The 22,340-nt window shown below is 44.2% G+C and overlaps 1 protein-coding gene and 1 long non-coding RNA gene across 5 annotated transcripts in view; both read left to right on the forward strand.

Annotated features, from left to right (window-relative positions):
• The window catches only part of RPAP1 (RNA polymerase II associated protein 1), a 47,503-nt gene extending 40,964 nt beyond the window's left edge, over nt 1-6,539 (forward strand). For 3 of the 4 annotated variants that reach the window (XM_080593436.1, XM_080593434.1, XM_080593435.1), the window contains 3 exons: nt 2,746-2,922; nt 3,870-3,935; nt 4,719-6,539. In XM_080593436.1, the coding sequence (XP_080449562.1) occupies nt 2,746-2,922; nt 3,870-3,935; nt 4,719-4,874 (399 nt within the window). In that variant the 3' untranslated portion in view covers nt 4,875-6,539. The remainder of the gene's footprint in view (nt 1-2,745; nt 2,923-3,869; nt 3,936-4,718) is intronic. The other variant, XM_080593433.1, reaches the window with a different exon arrangement.
• A 2,182-nt stretch (nt 6,540-8,721) lies between these two features.
• On the forward strand, nt 8,722-21,413 carry LOC308195648. The gene is made up of 2 exons (XR_013951691.1): nt 8,722-8,888; nt 18,708-21,413. It is a non-coding gene; the product is annotated as an uncharacterized lncRNA (long non-coding RNA).
• Nucleotides 21,414-22,340: the final 927 nt, after the last annotated feature.

Genomic DNA, 22,340 nt, shown 5'->3' on the forward strand with positions numbered 1-22,340 from the left:
TAACCATCTATTGCAACACACCATCCACAGGACTCATCCCACCAGGTTTCGCTTATGCCGATGATGTCGTAGCTGTGGGACTGGGCCAAGACTTCTAGCTCATCCATTTTATTCCTTCCTCATAATGCGTGCGTTTGTGTAGAAGCACTTCAAATGTGCCTCTCTACACGCAGCACCTTGTGTAGCCGACCGAAGGGCCTCACTAGCACACAGTCCCTCTGATTCTAGCACGCCATCCCTTAGCTCATCACCAGCGTGCCTGGTTTTATCCCCTTCCCCCTTTCACTCTAGTTTAAAGCCCTATCTATCAGCCCTGCCAACTCCTGAGCAAAAATCCTCACCCCTCTCAGAGAGGTGCATCCCATCTGGTGCCAGCAGGCCCGGTGTCGCTTAGACCTACCTGTGATCAAAAAACCTGAAATTCTGCTGGTTGCACCAGTCCCGAAGCCACGTGTTAATGTGATGAGTCTGCTTGTCAGTATCAATCCCCCCTATCGGAAGGACAGAGGCAAACACAACCTGTGCCCCTGATCTTTTAAGTAGTCGCCCCAAAGCCCTAAAGTCCCTTTTGATCGCTCTCGGACTTCTTGTTGCTACCTCGTCATTACCAGCCTGAAAGACCAGTAGCGGGTAGTAGTCGGTGGGCTGTACCAGGCGCTTGACTTTCTTAGCGAAGTCTCTCACCCGAGCCCCAGGGAGGCAACAGACTTCCCTGTGGGTTGGGTCTGGTAGGCATATTGGGCCCTCTGTCCCTTTCAAAAGGGAGTCCCTCATGACAATAACCCTTCTTTCTTTTTTGACAGTTGATGTAGCAATGGGGGGGATAGGTTGCCTTGCCTTAGGCATCCTCTCCAACTGGGACGGGCTTTTGTCTACTTCATTGTTCTGACTGTCGTGTTCTAGACCCTCATACCTGTTATATAAGGGTAGGTGGGAAGGTGAGGTGGGCAGGGACAGGGCTCGCCTACCACCCCAAACAGGAACCTGCCTCCATTCCCCCCCTTGGCCTAGGTCTACTCCTACTGCCTGGCGGGATGAGGGAACTTTTGTCTTCTGTGTAGCAGGAGACATTTGTGCTATGGCAGGCTCGTGAGTCTGTCTCAGAGAGGGTAGAGTACACCTCCACCAGTCAATTTCTCTCTCTGACTCCCTGATGCTCCTAAGCCTGCTCACCTCCTCCCAAAGCTCCGCTACCTGACTGAGCAGCTCTTCAACCTGGGCACACCTCCCACAGGCATACCCCTCGCTCCTGCTGTCGGATACTGACAGAAGACTCGGGCACACCCTGCAGCCCAAGACCTGGATGGTTGCGCGTTTCCCTGAGCCCTCCGTTTGAGTGGCCACATCGGTGACTGCGGCTGGAGAGGCCGCAAGAGATGCGGAGGCCATGGTTTTCTGCCTGGTTGATGCCATAGGCAGGTTACAAGTACCGAAGGGAAAGACCGCTGCAAAGGAGCGGCGAGGGGCCCTCCCTACCTGCCCGAACTGCCGTGCCCCGCCCTGGTCGCTCGGGCTCCCCAGGGGCTGATTTTGAACGGCCGGGGAGGGGGCGCTGCTGGCTCCGCCTGCGCCTCGTCAGCCTCCCTCGTGAGGGCTGCCGGGTCCCGGCGGCTCCCTCGGCTGCTTCGGGTGGCCCCGATGCTGGAAAAAAAGCCCTGCCTGTCTCGGTCCCCTGCCCCGTCTGCCCTGGAGCCGATCGCCTCGGCAAATATAAGTAGAGCTGAACACCCTATTCCAGATGAAATTCTTCATTCTACACATGCTTTATCTTGCCTTGATCCTGCAATGCCAAGTCCCTCAATGCCATCAGAATTGTGACATACATTACGATGGAGAAAGTTTCAAAGCAGGTTTCTATGCTTTGTTTTTCATGTGCTCAGATTTTTTTTTAACAATACTTTGGATAATGTTTTCATTGCTGTGTTGCTTGAAAACAAAATGTGCATTGGAAAATCTGAGCAAAATCATTTGTGGGGAGGTGTTTTTTCCCTTTTTGTCTTAAGATAAGTTAAGCATACCCTAGTGGGCAGGGCAGTAAAAATTTTAGTAGTACTGTGTTTGTAGCCAAAGACTGAAGCTTGGCATAGATGCCATGTTGTCACTGAAGACTTACTGAGTGTAGTCAATGATTGTCTTCAATCTTGTGAAGAAGATGCTTCAAAATGAAATACATAACGCTGGTGCTAGAAGGCTTATAAAAATAGAGAAGAACAAAATTTGGATTTCTGGAGAACAGAGAAGCAAACAAAACCAAGTTGTTATTAAAAGCTTTTATGACCTATTTTTCAAAGCTAGATGGTGAAGTCAGAAAATGTGGGAAACTTCATTTAATAGCAGCGATAACTGGCATAAATACCTGCTTTCCTTTTCTCACTAAATGCATAGGTCAGTGTAAGCCTCTCTGATGCATTAGCAGGAGATGCTGCTGAAAGCACTTTGTCTCCTCACTTTGAAACACCTCTTCTTACCTGTGCCCAAAAACAACTATAGTCACTTGACCAGTAAAACACTTCTTCATTAAGATGAAGAGGTCTAGAGGGCACTTTGACAAAGGCACATCACATTAGTCAGTGTGGGCAGCAACAGTTCTGCTCCAACTGGGAGCTGTGCCACTGAGGTGCGTTGTGTTACACGGGAGTGTGCACCAAAACAACCGGGGAAGGAGACACTAAAGTCCTGAATTTCCCCTCACTACTTAGATCCCGACACAAAAAGTAATGTTGCTTTTGGGTGGTTTTCTTGCAGTTTCCTGTACCTCTTGAGCGATACACTTCCCCTCCTGAGGATAACCTGAACCTCCTGCGACTCTACTTCCGAACGCTGGTCACTGGCGCACTGCGCCACACCTGGTGCCCTGTTCTTTATGTGGTGGCTGTGGCTCACGTGAACAGCTTTATTTTCTCCCAAGATGGTACAACACAGGTAGGTAATGAATGGCAGAGCCTCAGGGCTGGAAGCTTTGGGTTTTGCACCTGCTCTTCCCAAGAGTCCATTGTGGCTTGTTGGTGAATCACTGACCGTGAGCTTGAAAAAAAAGATTGTAAACATATGTTGAGGACTGTGCAGCTATTTGAGGTCTGAAGGTTGGAATCCACATACGAGAGAGCAGATGGCAATCATTATTCATTATAAAATAAGAAACTTGTACTAGTGGCAGCAAATCCTATACAAACCTTTCAAGTCAGCAACTGTGGGCTACTGTACTGAAGGAAAGAATGAAGCACAAATGATGGAGCTGATCAGCTCCATAGCTTGTAATAAATTTAGCCTCTGTTGGGGCAATCTTAAGGTGTGGAATGCTCTTTCAGCTTTCTTGAATAACTAACTGCATGAGTTAATGAAGCACAAACCCTCCTGTGGCCTTGGGGCCTCCAGCACTGGTTCCCTCTCTGCTCTATGATTTTACCTGATATTTGAGATGTCAGAATCATAGAATGGTTTGGGTTGGAAGGGACCTTAAAGATTATCTAGTTCGAAACCCCCTGCCATAAACAGGGACACCTTCTACTCAACCAGATTGCTTAAAGCCCCAACCAACCTGTCCTTGAACACTTCAGGGATGGGGCTTCCTGCTTCAGTGCCTCACCACCCTCTGAGTAAAGAATTTGTTCCTAATATCTAATATATATCTACCCTCTTTCAGTTTAAAGCCATTACCCCATATTCTGTCAATACATGTCGGATGGCATCAGGTCAGGGGAGGGAGGAAAAGAAGGGGGACCCAAGTGATTGCCACCTCAAGGCCTTTCTGATGGAACAAGCTGCTCTTTGGACCATCATCATAATAAGCAGGGCATCCTTCTAGAGTGCTGCATGGCCTGTAGGCAAAGCTAGTGCTGTATTAATTTAAGTATGTGTTTTGTTCTTAGGAGGCTGATGCTGCTCGGAAAAGCATGCTGCGAAAGACATGGCTCTTGGTGGATGAGGTACAATCCGTAAGGATCAGTATGTGCTACTGGGGCTTGAGTTTTTCAGGCATGGTACTCTTACAGACTTAAATTTGTGTTTGAAGTCTGAAATTTGCTTTTGTCTACATTGCTAACATGAGAATGAGAGATTAGCAGAAGGATTTTAACATGCAGTGGCTATCAGGAGTATTATCCAGTTCTTGTTGTAATTGAACTCAATGCACTGAGCCCACTGGAACACAGATGTATCTCCTGTACTGTATTTCTGAGCCTCTTGCTGGAGCAGTATTTTATCTGGATAGTGAGAGGTCCTAGAGGGGTGCTTGTAGCACAGCTGTGAACAGGCAGCCAGCAGGGACCTCCCTTAACTCTTAGTTGGATGCTTTCCCCACAAAAGAACAAAACAAATGTGAGGTGTCTGCTTTTCTGCTTTCCCTCCTGCCGTATCATAACAGATCTTGCCAAAGTCTATCATTTCTGTAACAGAGCTGAGTCATGTGGCCCTTTATGTTTAGTGTCTAGGGTAAACTCATAGTTTCCACTCAAAACCCCATTTTGGCATCTGGCAAGAGATCATTGAGGGGGGTTGTTGAGGAGACAGCAGAGTTTTTGTTCAGAAGTGGAAAATTCATGCAAATCAAGAAGAAACTTACCTTTTACAGCTCTTCTATTGAAGATGATGCAGTTAAATATGTTGGGCATGGTGGAGTTGTATTGTCTGGCAGCCCGCTATGTTGTGTTGGAGATAGGGAGGAATGATTAGATTCTAATTTATAAGACATGCTTAATGACTGCAATTTCTTTCTTCAGACCCTGAAAAAGCACCTTCTCTACTACAGACTGCTGAATGCCGAGAGCCCTTTGGGATTTGACCTTTATGAACAACTCCCTCCCATGCGACTGAAGTACCTGCAGACGGTGATACAGAAAGAAAATAAGGAGAATGCACCAGTGCTAGTCTCATAGCAAAACACTTGTGGAAGAGGGCTAAGTAGAAGAACAGAAATGCTCAGTTTATGCTTCACTGATGAAACTATGTACATTTTAGACAGTTACAGTGTCTTGCTTGGACACTGTCAGCATCTCTGCAAAGTGAAGCACTAGGAAGCACTAGTAGAATGCTCCCAGCCCTGCAGTGCAATACAAACCTCAAGATATGTCAATGTGTGTGTGGCCTCTCCGTTATGAATGCTGGGGCATTTTCCTGCATTCTCTTTCAGATTGTTCTACTTCTTCCTGGAGGAGGTAAGAATGTGTCTAAGAGGCACTGGAGTATTGAATAAACTGAAAGAACTGAAGAAGCCATTTTGTTCATTCAGGCTGGAGATTGTAAATTCTCATGACGATGTCTGTGTTCCCCAGATCTTTCCCTTCTTTTTTTTTTTTTATCCTGGGTTTTGAACGGTCCCTTTCCCCCACTGCCCCTGCAAATAGAATGACAGCGCAGCAGAGAAGAAGCTGATCCTGTGAACTTTTTTTTTCCTTTCACATGCAGTTTTTCATATACAGGATAATATTCTGTGCAAATGACCAGTCACAGATATATGGAGCCGGATCTCTAAGAAACAATAGCTCCTAATGCAGTTGACATCTTACCTTGTCTGTCTTTTGGATAGTATCTAAACTGCTTCATTTTCTCCCTTATTTGTTTACATATATAACAAGATAAGAAGTAATTTATTTGCAGGGAGAATGCTTGTCAGAAACCACTCCCCCTTAGAGAAAAAAAACACGTATCTGCTTGTTTAACCAGAACATGTATTGATTGTCTTCTGAGAAGAAGGGAATGTAATTTAAATTTTTAAGTGGTGTCCTAAGTTTAGACCTCATTTTAAAAATCCCTTATTTGATTCCCACTTCTACATCCAAATTCTGTTTTGCAGCTGCCAACACGTGGGCTACAAATGTAGTGTCCTAAAGTGTTCATCACAAATGCCAGGTCAAGCCCAGAATTTACCCTAAGTGTAGTCTCACTGAAGTGGATGTTTCATTTGTATCCAATAGTTTTTGTAGAACTACAGTCAGTCTGGCAGACTTTTGTTTCAATAATTTTTATGAATAAAACTTGTTAAAGTTATTTCTTTTGCTTTGTTCTTATATACAAATACCTCTGGAAGGTGCAGGGTGATGCCTAGCCTAAAGACATAAGATTCTTTCTACCTGTCAGAAAGTTTTCTAAGTCTACCAGCACCCCCTAAGTTTCCAGAAGATACTGTTTCATCTTTTTTGTCCTCTTATTTCAGATAGGACATAGGTGGAACTGATGTGTCATTTTGATCTTTATTTTCCTGTTGCAGTTTTTGATCTGCAGCTGGGGGAAACTACAAAAGCACAAAGTGGTCAACAATCATTTTCCTTGTTGCTAATTATTTCAAAAGTACTTGATGTGAGTAAAAGTTTAATCAAAGGCATTCAAGTTTCTATTCTGTCCAGATGGTGAGAGTCCCAGCAGTTGTCTTTCAAGAGCAATGAATGCATGGTAAAAGTTAATAACTCTTAGCTGGCCATTTAAGAACTGCCTTCCTCAAGGACTTCATCTTTTGCTTTTCTGACCTACAAAAACCTCTTGTGTAATGCAAAGCTGAGTTTTTAAATGTATACAGGGTGTAAATAAACATTTTGATAACTAGTTTTTTGGAACAATGAGAATGCTCTTTTCTTTATTTAAATCTTTCTTGTCTTTGGATAGTTCTGTGTGGAGTTTTATCAATATATTGGGAATGCCACATGCTGTGAGGTATGGCGGGTCAGTAACACAGGGTGTCAAATGCTATGTATACATGGCAAAGATACAAGGTGAGTACTGTGAGACTTGTCATGTGCCACAGGTGGGAATGCAGTAAAAAAACTGTCCACAGATGGTATCTATAGGTGACGAGAGAGGAGGTGAATTTCATTTACTTTGTGAAATCTGGGAAGGAAAGGATCAGGCTTTTGTCTCTTTCTGAGAAGCCCCCCTTTTTCCCAGATGCTTCTTAGGCAATTAATATATGCCCAGAATATACTTCCATCTTCTGGCGTGGAGTTCTGTTGCAAGCATCAGGAATGGAGGGAAGAAAAGGATCCCAAACAGTTCTGTAGGCCATGCGTGTGTGCAGAAATTTTATGCATGTTGTGCATCAGCTGTAAGCTCTCAAAACTTTGGCTGTGACTGAGACTGTACAGCAGTCCTAACCTTGAAATTTAGAAGGCTCTGGGTAACCTTGTTACAGATTTCTCTGCAGAACACTAGAGGGCATTGCTTTCTCTAGTTTATAAACAAACTTTCTCAGCTGTGATGCAATTGAGGGGAAAAAAAAAACACACCTTAAACCTAGTTTGGATTTTCTGCATTTTTTTTATTTTTGAGTATACTTTTGGAGAAAATGTGCAGAATTCAATGAGTTTTATTTGGCGTGTTGCTAAGAGTTATTCCTAAAAGAAATAGAGTTGATTTGTGGCCCTTCCACCCTGTGAGTGATTTGAATTTGCTAGGCTGGAATCCCCATTTAGTGGTGTGTGTGGCCCATTTGTGCTGAACAACAGCAGCTCCCAAAGAAGATACAGGCACCTCAGCAGCTGGCTCTACTCCACATGGGGGTAGGATTAAATGGTAAAGGAGAAAATAAAGAGGCAAGGAAGAAACCAAAATGGGACTAAAACCCCAGTGTAAGAAGTCTACACTTAGTATCTTCACAACAGTAATATACACATGAAGCTTTGTGTGATTAACGCAGTTGTATCCCACTGTATTTACTGACTACTTCAGTTTGATGGTGGAATGTAAAAATCCATTTCTTGGCTAATACCTTCTGTTTGGCTCCTTAATATCAGGTGAACCCTGAACACCTTTTGCTGATGAAGTCATGGACAGACAGAAGAAGCCGTAAGGTGTGGGTGTATAAATACATTACAGGTCAAACATATTTCTGGTGTCAGACAGCAGAAAGGCAGCTTTTGCTCTTTCCTAGTTGTACAACATTCTCCTTGCAGATCTCCGCAATGAGGTGGTGCCTCCAGCTCATAATCAAATTGGGGAGCAAAACATGTTTTCTTTCAGCTTACAGAAGCTCTCCACAGAGGCAGTCCTCTGGTATTTCTTGTACAAATAACTTTATGACAATTTACCAGCCTTTGCCCTAGTTTTCAAAAACTTATTTTTCCTTTGAAGGGAGAGCCCACAGTGAAGACATCCCTTCAGTGAGCCCTGACTCCGAGCAGGTGTTTTGTGCAGGTTGCTAACAAACAAAGGACATTTTAGACCAAGCGACACCTGGCCCGCATTCAGATCAAGTTATTTTCTGCTGGAGTATTACCAGCAGATACTGGTGACACCTGTGGCTCCAGAGACCAGAACAGCATATTTATTTATTTATTTATTTATTTATTTTTTGCCTGTGAGCCCTGATGACCTCTGTGCCCACCTGAAACTCCTTCACAGTCCCCCTGTGGAGCAGCCAGCCCGGGAGAGCTGAGGGGGCTGTGTGGAATTTTCCAGAAAGCCCTCAGGGGTGCCAGCTGCGCTGAGGGGACCTGAGGGGAGGCAGCTGTGGCCGGGGCAGATGACTGAAGGGGGGCACCTGGGCATGGCCCAGCAGCCTTCAGTGAGTTGTGGAAGGGTCAGCAGCAGCCATAGGAGGAAAGCAACAAGTTTCTTCAATTTTTATCCGTTTTCCATCACACAAAGCGGCTAATAGGCTGTGGAGACTACGAACCAGGTCAGGAGTGCTGAAATGCGCATTTTGTGGGCTGGTGTGTGTCTTCTGGTCAAGAAGGAGGCTTTTTGTGCCTTCTCACAGGGGCTGTGGAGGTTTTTGTCCTGCTGAGGTGATAAATGTGTTTTTGGGCTACGTGAGGTTGCCTGCACCACCTCAGGGGAAGGAGGAGGGGTGGGGCCTCACTGCAGGGTGGTTTGCAAGGTCCCCAGCATGTGGAGGGGGCTCTGGCAGGCCCTGGGGCCATCTGGCATGAGAAGCCTGCTCCTAGCAGCTGTGGGACATGGTAAGCAGGTGAATACGGCATGTGGCTCAGCTTTTGGTTGCGTTGTTCCTGGGCATCTCATGTTGAGCTGAGGCTGTGGATCCTCCGCTCTCTCTAGTGTTCATTTCCTCTCATGCTCTCTGGCATCTTCTTTCCTGTCAGTTTTCCTTTACAAGGCTTTCTTTCCCTCCCAATCTGTCTATTTTGAGTTTTCTTCATTGGTAATTGCAGCTTCTTTCTCATCTTTTCTCACTCTTTTGGCTGTCTGCAGAAACAGTCAATAACTCAATAGTTTAACTGGAGAACTGAGATGCTGCTGCTGCTGAGTTTCAGGTTAAAGCTCGTGGCTCCTCATCTAAGGGCAGATGTCAATGAATAACATGCACAATGTGCCTGTTTGGAAACCTTACAGCACAGAAGGCTGTAACTTTACTTTTAAGATTTGGATTGACTGCTGCATAGGTGGTGCAAACGTGCTGCGCCGTTTGGGTCTGATCTGTCGGATATTTGACAACGCTCTAGCAATTAATCAATTGGATCTGTCTGCTGAAGGGAAAGCTGGAGCTTGTGTATCAAGTGACTTTTCTTCACCATTATCGCTTCACCACAGTAAGCTTTTACCTCAGAAAATCAATGAACACATCTCCAAAACAATATTCTGGACTACTTGAGTGCGTAGAGGCTTTTGTTAGCAGCTTCCCTCATTGCGTGCATTCAGGGTGGTTCTTTGATCTCTTTGGAGCACCAGGGCATGTAAGAGCTTTGAATTACCTTCAGGTACTGCTAGCCGGTAGTGAATTGTAGTTTTAGGGAGGGTTAGCTTGTGTCACACCATGAAGATACAATGACAGCCATGAGAGTGTGCCATGCAGCAACTGTCAAGATAAGTTGTTAGCATTCTACGCAAAAAAGCAGCTTGCTGCTCCTGGCATCAATTTTTCTTTCAAATAGATTATCAAAAATAAATTTAGAGTGATACAAAAGTTTCTCTGTTAAAGCATCATGCATCTCTCATCTCTGACATGCGTGTCAGCTCACTCACAAAATTGTAGTTGTGCTGCCACCCATAAGACGCCACAGATGGTGGCTCATTTTTGTTCCTCTTGGTACTGTCTTCTGGAAGATTGATCAGGTTTGGATTGATGAAGTTACTTGGGCAGGAGCTGCTAGTGCTCTCCTGCTGTCTGTCCACTGCTAAAAGGAGTGGGAGGAAAGGGAATATAAGTATACTTTTTAGTGTGTTTCTCCCTTTTTTTTTTTTTTTTTTTTGGTGCTGTTACATGAACACTTAAAATATTCATGGAGGAGAGTGTGGGCATGCTTACCACGCTTTTTTGCAACGAGCACTCTCATCAGCAAATTTTACAGTCTCTGAAACTCGGATTTGGTGGTGGTGGATTTTTGATAAAGTACAATTTGCAAGTTAAAAGTAGAATGCGGAACTTGGGTACTTGTATTCAGCAGTGACTGTGGACAACTACTCCAGCTCCTCGGGATTCAAGTGGTTTCATTGTCAACATGCACTGGTGCTCCAACAGCCCAGCACTGCATTGCTGGAAAGGTTAACAGGTGCACCCATGTGCATTTTGCAGAGTTCCTCTAGAGTTAGCATGTAATTGTCAATATTATCATAGGGACAATATATTGATTGCTTACATAAGTCTCTTCTGCTACCAACTTACTCTAGAGGTTAAGAAACTATTCTTAATTTTGCAACCTATCTTTTCCTTTGAACCAGCAGTCTTTGTTTACTGCTTTCTGTAAATATTTATCTTGGTCATTGCTATAGCAGATGGAAGAAAGAAGCAATAAGCCTGTAGCTAGTGTGGAATTCTTGGCCTACATTTAAACAGAAAATACAATTTTATAGTCACATTAAACCCTTGTCTGGAACATTTTCCAGAAGGCAGTTTCTGGTCCAAACTAGAGAGAAAATACAATGCACCCTAGAAAGACCAATATGTTGAGGTTAGGGTAATCTCTCATGATGTAGGAGACCCCTCTCAGAGCACCCCAGCTACTGGGCTAACATTTGATCTGATGCAAAATGTTTTCCCAGTTTTCTGATGTTTCCACCTTGTTGTCATGCTACATAGAACTTAAATGTGGCAGTGTCAAAAAGTCATACCTAAAATCAAATTCTTACTTTCTGGCTTGGCTCGTCCTCATCTGAACGTTTATGAAGAATTGATTGTTATAGGAACAAGGTGTTCAGAGTGTGATAAATGGAGGTAGTAGTTCAGTTCAGTCTTCATTTTTCAAGAAAACCGCATATTGCTGCAGCAAATTTTACTAAATTGGTAACTGAAAAATATTCCCCCATTCTCCTTACTGTATACTGTAAGCTAAACTTCACTGGTGCCTTGTTGGCTCGTCAGGTTTGCTCCCAGTGTGAGAGGAACAGGAACGAGTGAGCATGAGAGAGTCCTGCTGTGGGGGAAGCAATTTCCTGGCTGCAGTGGACAAAGTTTTACTGGGAAGTTGCATGCATAAAAAGGCAAGTCACATGCTCTGCCTCTGTGTGTTCATCAGAGAAGGTTCAGAACGAGGAACTGCATGTTTTTGGATCCTTTTTAAAAAGTTGCATTTGGCTTTTGGTTAGATAGTGAGACAGCTGTGGTAAATGGAAAGACCAGGAAAATTATAGCCTAGTAGGCCTTCCAGGTTAAGGAAACTTGGACATTCTGCTTTGGTTAGATGCAGGTGAGAACATCCCTGAAATCATCTGAAGATTAGTCTTGATTTTTCCCCAGGGAATCCATTTGTGGATTCTCATGGAAATGGAGTCAAGGCCTCTGTTTAGTAATGCCAAAGAATCATGAGGAGTGTTGTAAGTAACTGTAATTGCGCACTTCTTTGATAACAAGCTTTCCTTTTCATCTAACTGCAGAATAACAACATACTTGCCTTGGCAGACAGTTATGACTGGAGAGCTCAAGACAAAGTCAGCCTTTGCTTTTAGTACCCAGAGGCACACCCTGGCCCAGGCATTCTTTTACGTGTGTGCAGGCAGGCTCACGTCAAGACACTGTTTCAAAGCTTAATCCTTCTGGTGACAGATGTGATTGTCTTCTAACACTTTAATAAAAGTAAAAATCCCATGCTATTTTACTGTACCTGCATTTCATGTCTTCTGTAGATCAAGCTGTGTGTGTTTTCAGGATTGTATTGCTGCTTTATTCCTCTAAGAGATCATTACTGACTATGTTGGGAGACTATCCATTTACTAAGTAGCCCAGTTGAAGCTTCTGTTATGTTTTTTTGTCTGCTCTCTCATTCGCTCCTATGGATTTCCATATTTAACAAACTCTGTGGAGCTTTGGGGCCCCCAGTGATGCTAATTGTAAAGAAGTTTTGAAAGTAAAACATGCTTATGAGTCACCCTGGGTGTAAGCTCAAAGTTGTGCTTAGGATGAACCTGTGTGTTTCCCTTGATGCCTACCAAAGAGTCGTATCTTTATGACTGAAAACTTGCAGGTCTGACCACCTACAGTTTCACCTGCTGACCATCTGTGTGTTCAGCAGACATAATTAAAACAATATTAAGCTGTCCTGGTCTTGTCTCCATCTCTTTCTGAATACTGTTGGACAGATTTATTCAGTGGCAAATGCACAAACCTCAAATGGAGAACAGTAGAATGCTTATCTGTTAACACTCAAAATTTGGAAATCTCCAATTTCTGACTACTCTAATGTAGCAAGGGCTTCATGAAGATTGAACCACGTTAAAGTCCATAATAAATCTCTCATCTGTTGCTCTGTGCCTCTCCAAGTTCCTGTGAAATAGTAATGTTCATAGCCCCCTTGTAGGAGTGCACGCACAAAGTTCGCTTCACCTAGTGCTGAGATGGGGAGGACTCGGTTCGTCGCGTTTTACAGCCCAGAGAAATACCATGCAGTATTTTAGCCTGGGGAACAGAGGAGGGTACTGTATTTAGATGAATCTGTAAGATTGATTGAGGTAGTTATCTAAATTGGATTGTTTCCAGACCAGTGGGATTAACAACCCTCTTTTCGCAAAAAGCGTTATGAGATCTTTAATGATCATACAAGGTCAGGACCCCAGTTTTCTGTCTCATCTGAAAGATCATGAACTTATAACTACTGATCTGTCATTGTCTGATCTGGCTATCTATTCTAGAGACTGCTTTATTTTAGAAAAGATTTGTGTTACCAGGAGTCTAAATGCCATCAAAGCTTTTAGTCCTTGCCATATTCCTTGCCTGAGGAGGTTTCTAACAGGTTTTTATTCTGATGGTTTTTTGATTTTTTTTTTTTTTCCTTATCGTGGCAGGCAAAAGTGAGACTGCAAAGAGTATTTTCCAGTTTGTACCTCTATGACTTGCCACTGTGTGCAGAACTGTTTCCTGATCAAGGCCTGAAAAGCAATTGATTCCTGGGATGTTCAGGAGGGTGTTCGCTTCCCAGTGCTTATTCTGGGGGAGCTTATCTCCCTGTCTAGACAGCCACCTCTGAAAATCCCCTCATTACCTCTTATGGTAAAACCGTGGCTATAGCAAGCAGCAGAAAGGGAGCAGATGCATATACTATAACAGTTCTGTTTTTAAGTGTTTCACAATTAACTGTTTTGTGCGTGCATGCATACACATGTTAAAAAGCCTCCAGGAATCTTAAATGCAAAGCCTTTTGGTATCCTAGCTCTGATCTGAAGAGGGCATGTGGTAGGAAGTTAGAGGAGCTCCCCCTCCCAACTGTTCTTAGCATACGATGTCTAACTTAGTGTGTGTTTTTACTTACAGCAGAAGTATGGAGTATGGACCCAGCTCCCAACTTCACTGTTTTTATGGTGTGGCCATCTGATTTCCACCCTCTCTCACACATTCATATGTGGCCATATGATTTGCACGCTGTGCTTGCTGCAGTGCTGTTTGATAGCACAAAAGTGGATTCACATGGTTCCCTTCAGGGGCCTGTTTGGCCTGCAGTAAGGAAACACGTCTCTGCAGTAAGGTCTCTCTGCCTAAGCCAGATGTTATCTGAGACGGGAGAAAATGGACAAAGGAAAATGCTCTCCTTTTTCAGGGTGCCCAAGGACTGAGCTGTGCCAAAATCTTCTGTCTGTTTATTATAAAGTTTTGTTTAGTCCAAAGAGGACATTGCTGCACGTCATCTGTGCTTTTAGCAGCTTCATTTCAGCAGCAGTAGAGGAGGTGAAATTGCAATCAGAACGTCTTAATTTCAGAAGGAAAGAAATTTGTTTGGAGACAAAAGCCTGTTCTCTTTTGAGTCACCAGAATATTATTACCCGTTGATTTGATTTGGAAGCTCTTTAGGATGCTGTAGTCATCTGGTTGGCTGGCAGTCTGGGTAACCTCATCACTGATGTGCTCATGAATAGTGGGCTGCAGGTTGGTCGCAGCGTACCGTTTGACTCATGGGCTGTGAAGGTCAAATGCAGGAGCCTTGTTTGAGGCCTTGGTTGGCAGGGGCAGTGAAATGAGACGCCTGAGCTGGTAGCGAGGTGTAGGAGCAAATCAGTCCTTTCTGAAGAGGTGGGTGGAGAAGGAAGTCAGTTGCAAAAAGAATCACTGGTGGGTATTGCACATCAGTCAGTGTTTCTGAATCATCTAGGGAAGGTAAGTCAGCGAGGCCTATTTGTTCAGAGGAAAGATCTTGTCCCAGAGCTCTGAGCTGGCACAGCAAACTTGGAAAGCTCACTTCATGCCTCTATTGCCTGTGCACTGTGCTGGCAAAAGCTGATGCCTCAAAATTTGACCTTCTGAATAAATAAATAAGTTTTCCCCATCAATCTATCTCAAAGCAGTCTATGAACTCTAATGTGTTAAGCAGTCTGATGCCTGGTTGAAGTAGACAGTTTTTCTCTGCTGTTTGACAGGTAAGAAAACTATGACACAGTACGTAGGCTAAGGTACTTGCCCAAGGTCTTGCTGGAAGTGTGTGACAGAGGAAGAGTCACCCTGTGCAATTCTTTTCCTCTTTCTTCTCCTGTTATCATGACCAAAGGCCACCTCACTGCTTTTGTGAAGATTCACCCTGTGGCTTTTGGACTTGCCAGCATGTGTTAGGATGGGAAGCCCATGTAAGGTCTTTTGGTACCATCTCACCCAAACAGTAGCCAATTTGAATTGTCTAAACACCTCCGCACACTCTCACCTTTTAAAATATATTGTTCATCCAGTGCGGTAGAGCAGAATTTGCGCAGCCTGATTTCAGACATTTCTCTGACCTCGCACAGAGCTTGACTGCAGGAACAGCTCTTGCCGAACCTTTTGGATTTGAATGGGCACATCTGCAAGTAGGGCTGAGTCCCAGATGACTGCCGCTGCAAGTGCGGGCACATGTGGAGCAGAGCAAATGTGGTTTTAGCCTAGTGGTGGCTGAGTAGTAGAGAACTGGTGGCTAAGTAGTAGAGATGTGTATCTCCTAGTGCCTCTGCTGTGAGAAGAGCTCAGCTATTTCTGTCCTTGTCTGGTAGGAGACAGCTGGCCAGGCAATAGCTCTGCGGGTCCGGGATGTCTGTGGCACATCCCGTCCTTCTGGTGTGCCACTGGGTAAAGCAAGGAGAGGCACAGCAGGAGCATGAGCATCCCAAGTCAGCTTTGGGAGATGCGGATAAGAACGTAGCAGGAAACAGTGTGCAGGAACCTGAGCTTCCTCCATTCCACTGCTTATGGAATAAGCTTCTTTGTTAGTTTTTTTTTTTCCACTTCAGTAAGTGCTTTATCTGTAATATATATGTATATAAAGAAAATATGGTGATAATTGATTGACTGAAAGAAATGCAGAAAGCGTCACACACTTGGGATTCTGTTAAAGCATTTTATGCACAGTGAAAGTGATGAAAAATCCATTTACATGGGTATGCCTGAAGGTGCTCTCCTATGGCCCATGAGTGAGCAGGAGGGTTGCAAGTGGAGGAAAACGGTCAGTGGCTGTGCTGATACTGAGTGGCAGTGTCCTGGGCAGGGGTGGGGATCGCCAGATTTGTTCTGCTCAAGGTCTTGACCAATGACCTGGGAAATAACCAACAGCCCATTAGATCACTGATGCTGCTAATGTGGGAAGTGTGAGCATCAGATAATTATAAAGACAGCAGAGTTCAAAGAGGGGAAAGTATGAAGCATGGGTTAAGTGGAGAAACAAACCTGTGCACCAGAGGTTGAGAGAAAGGGCAGTTCGAGCTCCTCAGTGTAGGTTTGAGCCTGTAGGCTAGGTGTGCAGAGGCAGCAGCCTCCTCTCAGGGAGCAGCTGGTGATGAGCTGTGTTACTTTACGTGACTTGGAGCTGACGTCTGAGGGATGTCTCATGGCAAAACTCCCCTGAATAAGTGTACCCTCTGTGCGAGTAGAGAGCAGTTCTCAGATGCAGAGTGTGGTGTAATATTGAAACGGATTGAGTGATCTTTTGAGTAGAGCCCAGAAAAGAGTCTGGCACTGAAGACTGGAGGACCTGTTTAGAAAAGCTGAAAAGAACCAAATAGAGTATTGCTAGAGCCTTGGGGGAGTGGGGGGGGAACCTTCCTAGAAGAGTAACTGGGAGTAATGAGAGGAAACGTGCACAGAAACCATCCCTATTATTTGTTGCCTTGTTTTTAATAATGGACTTGTACAGAGAAGGCCTAAGGCACCTACACTGCAGTGATCAAAAGTAGAGAAATCCTCTGCTCAGCTTGAGGCTCAGAGCAAACTTGAAGAGCCAATTTCCTTGCATGCTAGGAAGCATTCTCTTCTGCTTGAGAAAGAAACGAGTGGTGACTCCTCTCTGATCTTTCACATTTGCACTTTGATTGTGTTTTTTAGTCCACTTCTGACAGGAACAATTCCTCACCTTCAGCTTTCAGTGTATATTTTGACAGGGTGTTCAGGTACACATGTAATTTCCCAGAAAACTGCAGACATGCCAACCTGCAGCAGAGAGACCTGCTGTGCCACCCGATTGTGTGGCACTGAGCATCTTTCCTGGACTAAAGTGCTCACCCAATGCTCATCTGCCTGAATGGGTCCTGGAGGCATCCCCTGGCCTTCAGAGGGTGTGTGAGTAAGTGACGCTGCTTCATCTCTTCAAGGAATCAGTAATGTTTGTTTTTATAACACATTATTATCTCTTGCTGGAAGGGCTATATTTTTTTTTCTCCTGTCAGAAGTCCCCAGGCTGATGGTTGATTTTTGGCAATTTGTTTTCCAGAGGTGATCTTACAGCACTTGGTCTCTCTCAGGTTTCTCTGCCCTCTGTAGTCTCTGCTATGGAGTACCAGAATACAGGACAATATCCTTGTGCCCCCAAATCCCTTTATTTCTGCTAGTCTGTTCCCCCTAATTGTTGCAGTTGGTTTTGTTTGATGGAATAATTGAGAATGCATTTACCATGCCTAGGGGAGGGGCAGGAAGGAATCAATCTTCTGTGTCATTAAAAGTGCAGGGGGGAAAAAAAACCCAGCAGCATTCCCTCGCGGGTATCCGTGGCTTTAATGTCCCTTTCATGTAGCCTGATTTTTGCTAATGAACAAGCTGTTTGTTTAGTGCTCTTAAATGAAGCTTTCGCTTCTAGGGTTGCCACTGTGAGAAGGGACAGAATTAAGGAAAGAGGTGGAAGAAGATTATGCAATGCCATGAGAACGCTGACGTGAATTGTGGTTTTTTTTTTTTAATTTTTATTTTTTTTAGCTAGAGGAGCTGCTCTACTTTGCTATCCTCAAGCAGCTCCTCTGTCATTTGCAAGGTCAGGATTTTCTGGCTCACTTGGAGAGGATGCTCTCTGACCAATGAGGCATGAAATAGCAGTTGGAGAAGGGCTTGATAAATATTGATTCAGAAATTGCCGTGGCTGCTGACTCTGCGATTGGCCTGTTTACCCAGCAAATGGAAGAGGAATGGAAAGAAGCTGTCCATTTCTCAGCAATGGTGGCACATGCATTTTTCAACACTGTCCTAGATATTTAAGAGAAAGGGACCAAAAGCTCAGCCCAGTGTGCCTTTCAGGACAGCACTAATCCATTATAGGAGACAAACTTTTGCAATCCCTTTTTCTACCAGTACCCTTCTATTCCAGTACTTCCATCAGACTCCATGAGGATAGTTATGCTGTCCCACCAGGAGGAGGAAAGTTCTCCAAGGCAAGCGAGGCAGGCATTTCACTGCTTTGGGGAATGTCTGCACAGCGTTCAGTTTGAAGTGAGCATGTGCTGCCCATGCTCTGAATGGGATGAATTATGGCACTGCTGTGAGCCTGAGTCTGTGTAGTCCATGCTCCCAGCCTTGCTCGATGTCTCAGCAGCATAGCGTGGGCTGGCAGGGAGAGAGCACGCCTCTTCAGTGTTTTGCGTTGTGCAGTTGTGCCCCTGTTAACATGCTGCTGGGAACCCCAAATTCAGGTTTCCTGTATTGCCAACCAGAACCTGAATTTAAAAAGTCTGAGTTGGGGTAATTAATTCAAGCTCAGTGCTGTGCTAATGCAGTTACCAAGTTTTTGGGTTGTCTCAGAGTGCAAGTAAAAATGAGCTCAACATCTGCCAGCTGTAGGCATACCCTGGGCGAGGTGTTCCCAAATGCCACCTGAGCTTAGGCGAACTCTGGGCAGTGTCACAGTTGTTTTCTCTTCCCTGTACACTTGAAAGGAGCCCTACACTTAGGCAGTGCTTCCTATCCATGCTTTTCCTATTAAACATAGTCTACATACATCTTGTTTTGAAAACATACATACTGTAGGAGGTGATCACTGAGTCAGTCCTGCCACCAGAATTTTAACACCTTGATCTTTCTTGATCTATGTTGTCAGTGTGTTCAAACCTCTGCAACGTGAATGGGAGTTGTTTTGTTGTCTTTTAATTTGTGTGGCTTAACAAAGTTACTTCAATTACAGAGGTGCCTGGGGACTCTTGTCAGAATCAGGAGCCCTCTGGGTTAAATGCAGTGAGTGCACATAGCGCTATGGAGAAGGCTGGGAAGAAGCAGCTTTTGTTCTGAAGAGCTGGTGGCCTAGGCAAAACAGGAGAGAAGAGGAATGGGAAAGATAAAATGGGAAACTTGATAAACTGAGACCTGAGTTCAGCTGTGTGGAATCCCTTTGTGAATAAGGAATGCACTGAAAAAAATAAACTGCAGTGTTCATAACATCATTATTAGTCCTGCTACTCCTGCAACCTGGATGTTATCAGCAAGGAGCTTCCAGTTTCTACGTCTACACACCTAACCTTTCGCTGCCAGTGGGGAATTTGCCTTTTTACTCCGTGCCACAGTTTGCAGGGAGGTGCCACCTACAGCCTGGCAGGTAGCTTCACCCTGCTTCTGTGGGGAAGGAAGGGAACTGAGGAACAAAATCACTCAAAAGCAGGTGTTGGCTGCTTAGAGAAAGGCCTCTGCTCTGCTCCAGGCATGTCTTCCTGTGTGCTCCTCATGATCTCCTGTCTGGGATTAACAACCTTCACAGGTCACTGTGCTGCCTTCCCGATAACCTCCTTCAACTCGCTTGGGTAATGAGTCGCTTCTAGGGAGGGATGCCATTTTATTACATCTGACTATAAAGAAATATTGCTGTGGGTTGGGGCAGGGCTGATGGTGTATGGTGAAAACAGATCCAGGAGGCTTATCGCATTATCTTTCAAAAAAGCACAGAGGCATACAAATTTACCCCCAGAATAAATGACACTGATACTTTTGGAGAAACCCAGCCTGTTACAACATAGATACTGTGACACTGCTCTGCTCTTGCAACCTAAAAGAATGATTTTTTTTTTTTTAAATAAAAATATAGAATCTATTTTGCATTGCCTGGAGGTCAGAACATGAAGATTTTTCAAACAAAGCTATCTGTTTTATTTGAGCTTTCTATTTCACATCAAGCAGGCATGATTTTAGCTGATATATTCTGTGTGCAAAAATTCATGCAGTATTGTCCTCTAGCACCACCAGTCTGTGTGTGCTGAGTTCCCATGCCATTTATGATGCATTTTGTGTTTGAAAACAATAAAAAGAGTTAAATGTAAAATCAAAACAAAACCACACAAAACTCTACTTTCTGTGCAGCAGAAAAAATATAGTTATGTATTGCTCTTGAAATTGCCCAGATACTTTTTATAGTTTTTATGCAGAAATGCATGTGTCTTGCAGTTTGTACAGCAGCCTGTTATACAGGAGAGGTGTCTCATTACTCCTACCCTCTCGTTTCTGCAAACTAGCTCAGTGATGCTTTGAGCCTTTCTAATGTTGCTTGTCAGATAATGTAATGTCAAGAAAGCACTTCTGATCCACTTATTTCTTCTTTGAAACTGAAAAGAGAGTTGTAGAAGCCTAGCTGCTACATTGTGATGACCTCAGAAGAATGGTACAAATGGATTAGTCCATTCCTTTAAGGCTTTCTGTCTGGAGACTGAGATTACAAAATAAGCAGGAAAAGCTGAGGAAACAGCCTGGGTTTAGTCCAGTTGGAAACACCTGGTTTCCTAACAGCTGCGTAGTGGTGCTGCCCTGGCATATTTTCTCTGGCAGTTCTGCATCCATAGTAACTGCTGTCTGAAGGGTCTCGGTAGCCTGTGCTGGCTCTGAACGTGTAACGTGCACAGAGGATGGGTGTGCTGCACCTGGTGTGTTCCTCACTCATTACTGTGCAAACCCGAACTTGGTACCTGAACAACACTGGAAGTCTGTTGGGAGTGTGGGCGAGGACACGCTTCCCAGGAATACTATTACGGCACTCTTATCACAAAATGAATAGATCTCAAAGAATTTTTGATCAAATTGAGATCTATTTTGAATAGATCTCAAAGCATTTTACGGAGGAGGTCAGTTTCATTATCCCCTCTTTTACAGATGTTTATTTCCAAAGCTAAGAGCTGAGCAGGGACCTGCATATGGTATCAGAGGAAGAAGATATCAGGCCTAAAATTCCAGTTTTCCACTTGCAAGTCTGCCACTGATCCAGCAGGCCTTGCTGCAATAGATGATGTTTCTATGAATCAGTCCTCTGGGGGGTCTTGATCTTCTGATTGTGATCTAGCTGCACTATCAAAAGAAAACTTGTAATAGTATATCTCCACATTCCAGGCAAGGTTCACCCAGGGGTATCATAGTGCTGGGAATAGTTTCCAGGTGTAGTATTAAGATGTGCTTCTTCAAGCCCCACATACACACTCACTGCTACCCATAGGATAACTAAAAATGGCAGATGGTGATCAAGTACCTGTGCTCACAGACTGCACTTGTGTTTCCCTATCATTCTTAAAGCACAATGAAGAGGAAATGGTGGAAGGACAAACGAAACAAAGGCAAACCCCTCTGACTTGTGTGTGTATCAAAAGCACCTGCTCCATGTGTCCAGCTGATGCTGGCTGCATGTCCCTGTATTTTGGGGCAGGGACAAAGAGGGGTGTTAGTGCTCATTGACACTGTACAGCAGCTGGTTCAATTTGGACCTTTGATTGCCTGTAGCTCTGGAGCTGTAGAAACGTGTGTATGTTTGCACGCAGCCTAATTAGTGCCATTATCATTGTCATTAATGGCTTTTAATGAAGAACAGATGGTTCTGTCAAGGTTTCAAGCTGTGAAGTTCACTGACCCATTTGTACTATAAGGGAGGGTGAAAAAAGAGCCCCAAAACCCTCTTTCCAAATTAATGGTGGTAAGGATACAGGGTACTGAAAATGAAGATTGCCTAAATGTAAACCTTGTGTTTCCCTGTGCAGTCTGTTCTGAAGGCATGTGCAGATGTTCATGGGAGCCCTGCTTTCCCTGGGGAAAACAAGGTTTCCTGACACTTATCCTCATGAGACCTGGACACATCAATTATCTTGAAGTTTGAACCAGGACTTCCCTGAAGAAGAATAGAGGAAGGGAATGGATTTACATGATATACCCATGCCTTTGAAAGGGTCATCGCTAAAAGGACAAGTCACCATTGGGGAATAAAGAAAGGGGAGAAAGATAACATATATTTGGAAGTTTTTTTTCAGTACAGCCCAAGTAATGCAAATCAAGAATCTTAAAGAATAGCTTTGACTAACTTTACCTTCTTCCTCCAATTCTCTTCTGCCTCAGCTTTGGCTACCATTCAGACATGGTATACATGTCTGTCCAGGGCCATTGCTCCAACTCTTTGTTCCAGAAGATGGAATGCTGCTGTTGCTTACTAAGAATTCAGACGGTCAGCAGTAAACATGGGATCATGATTGAGATCAACTGGAAAAGGTGAATCCCAAGCATAGGTCACCTCCTAGGACATTACTTTCTGTCCTGTCAGCAGCTTTTGTCATCTCCTGCAAGCTCACACTGATCAGTACAAAGTCTGGATTAATTAAAAGAAACTTCTTTTCTCATTTAATTGTGAGGGAAGCTTTTAGTCTGGCTGTGATTCAAGATTAGCAATCTATTTTTGGCATGCTCTCGTCCATCTGGATGAGCAGTGTAATATGTACTTATAATATGAGGTCTGGTCTTAGTATTCGCTTCTGGCCTGTTATATACAGGCTGTGCACCATCTACATATCATTCAGGAGCGTCT

This window comes from Anser brachyrhynchus (genome assembly GCF_964034855.1).
Source record: "Anser brachyrhynchus genome assembly, chromosome: 5".
NCBI lineage: Eukaryota > Metazoa > Chordata > Aves > Anseriformes > Anatidae > Anser > Anser brachyrhynchus.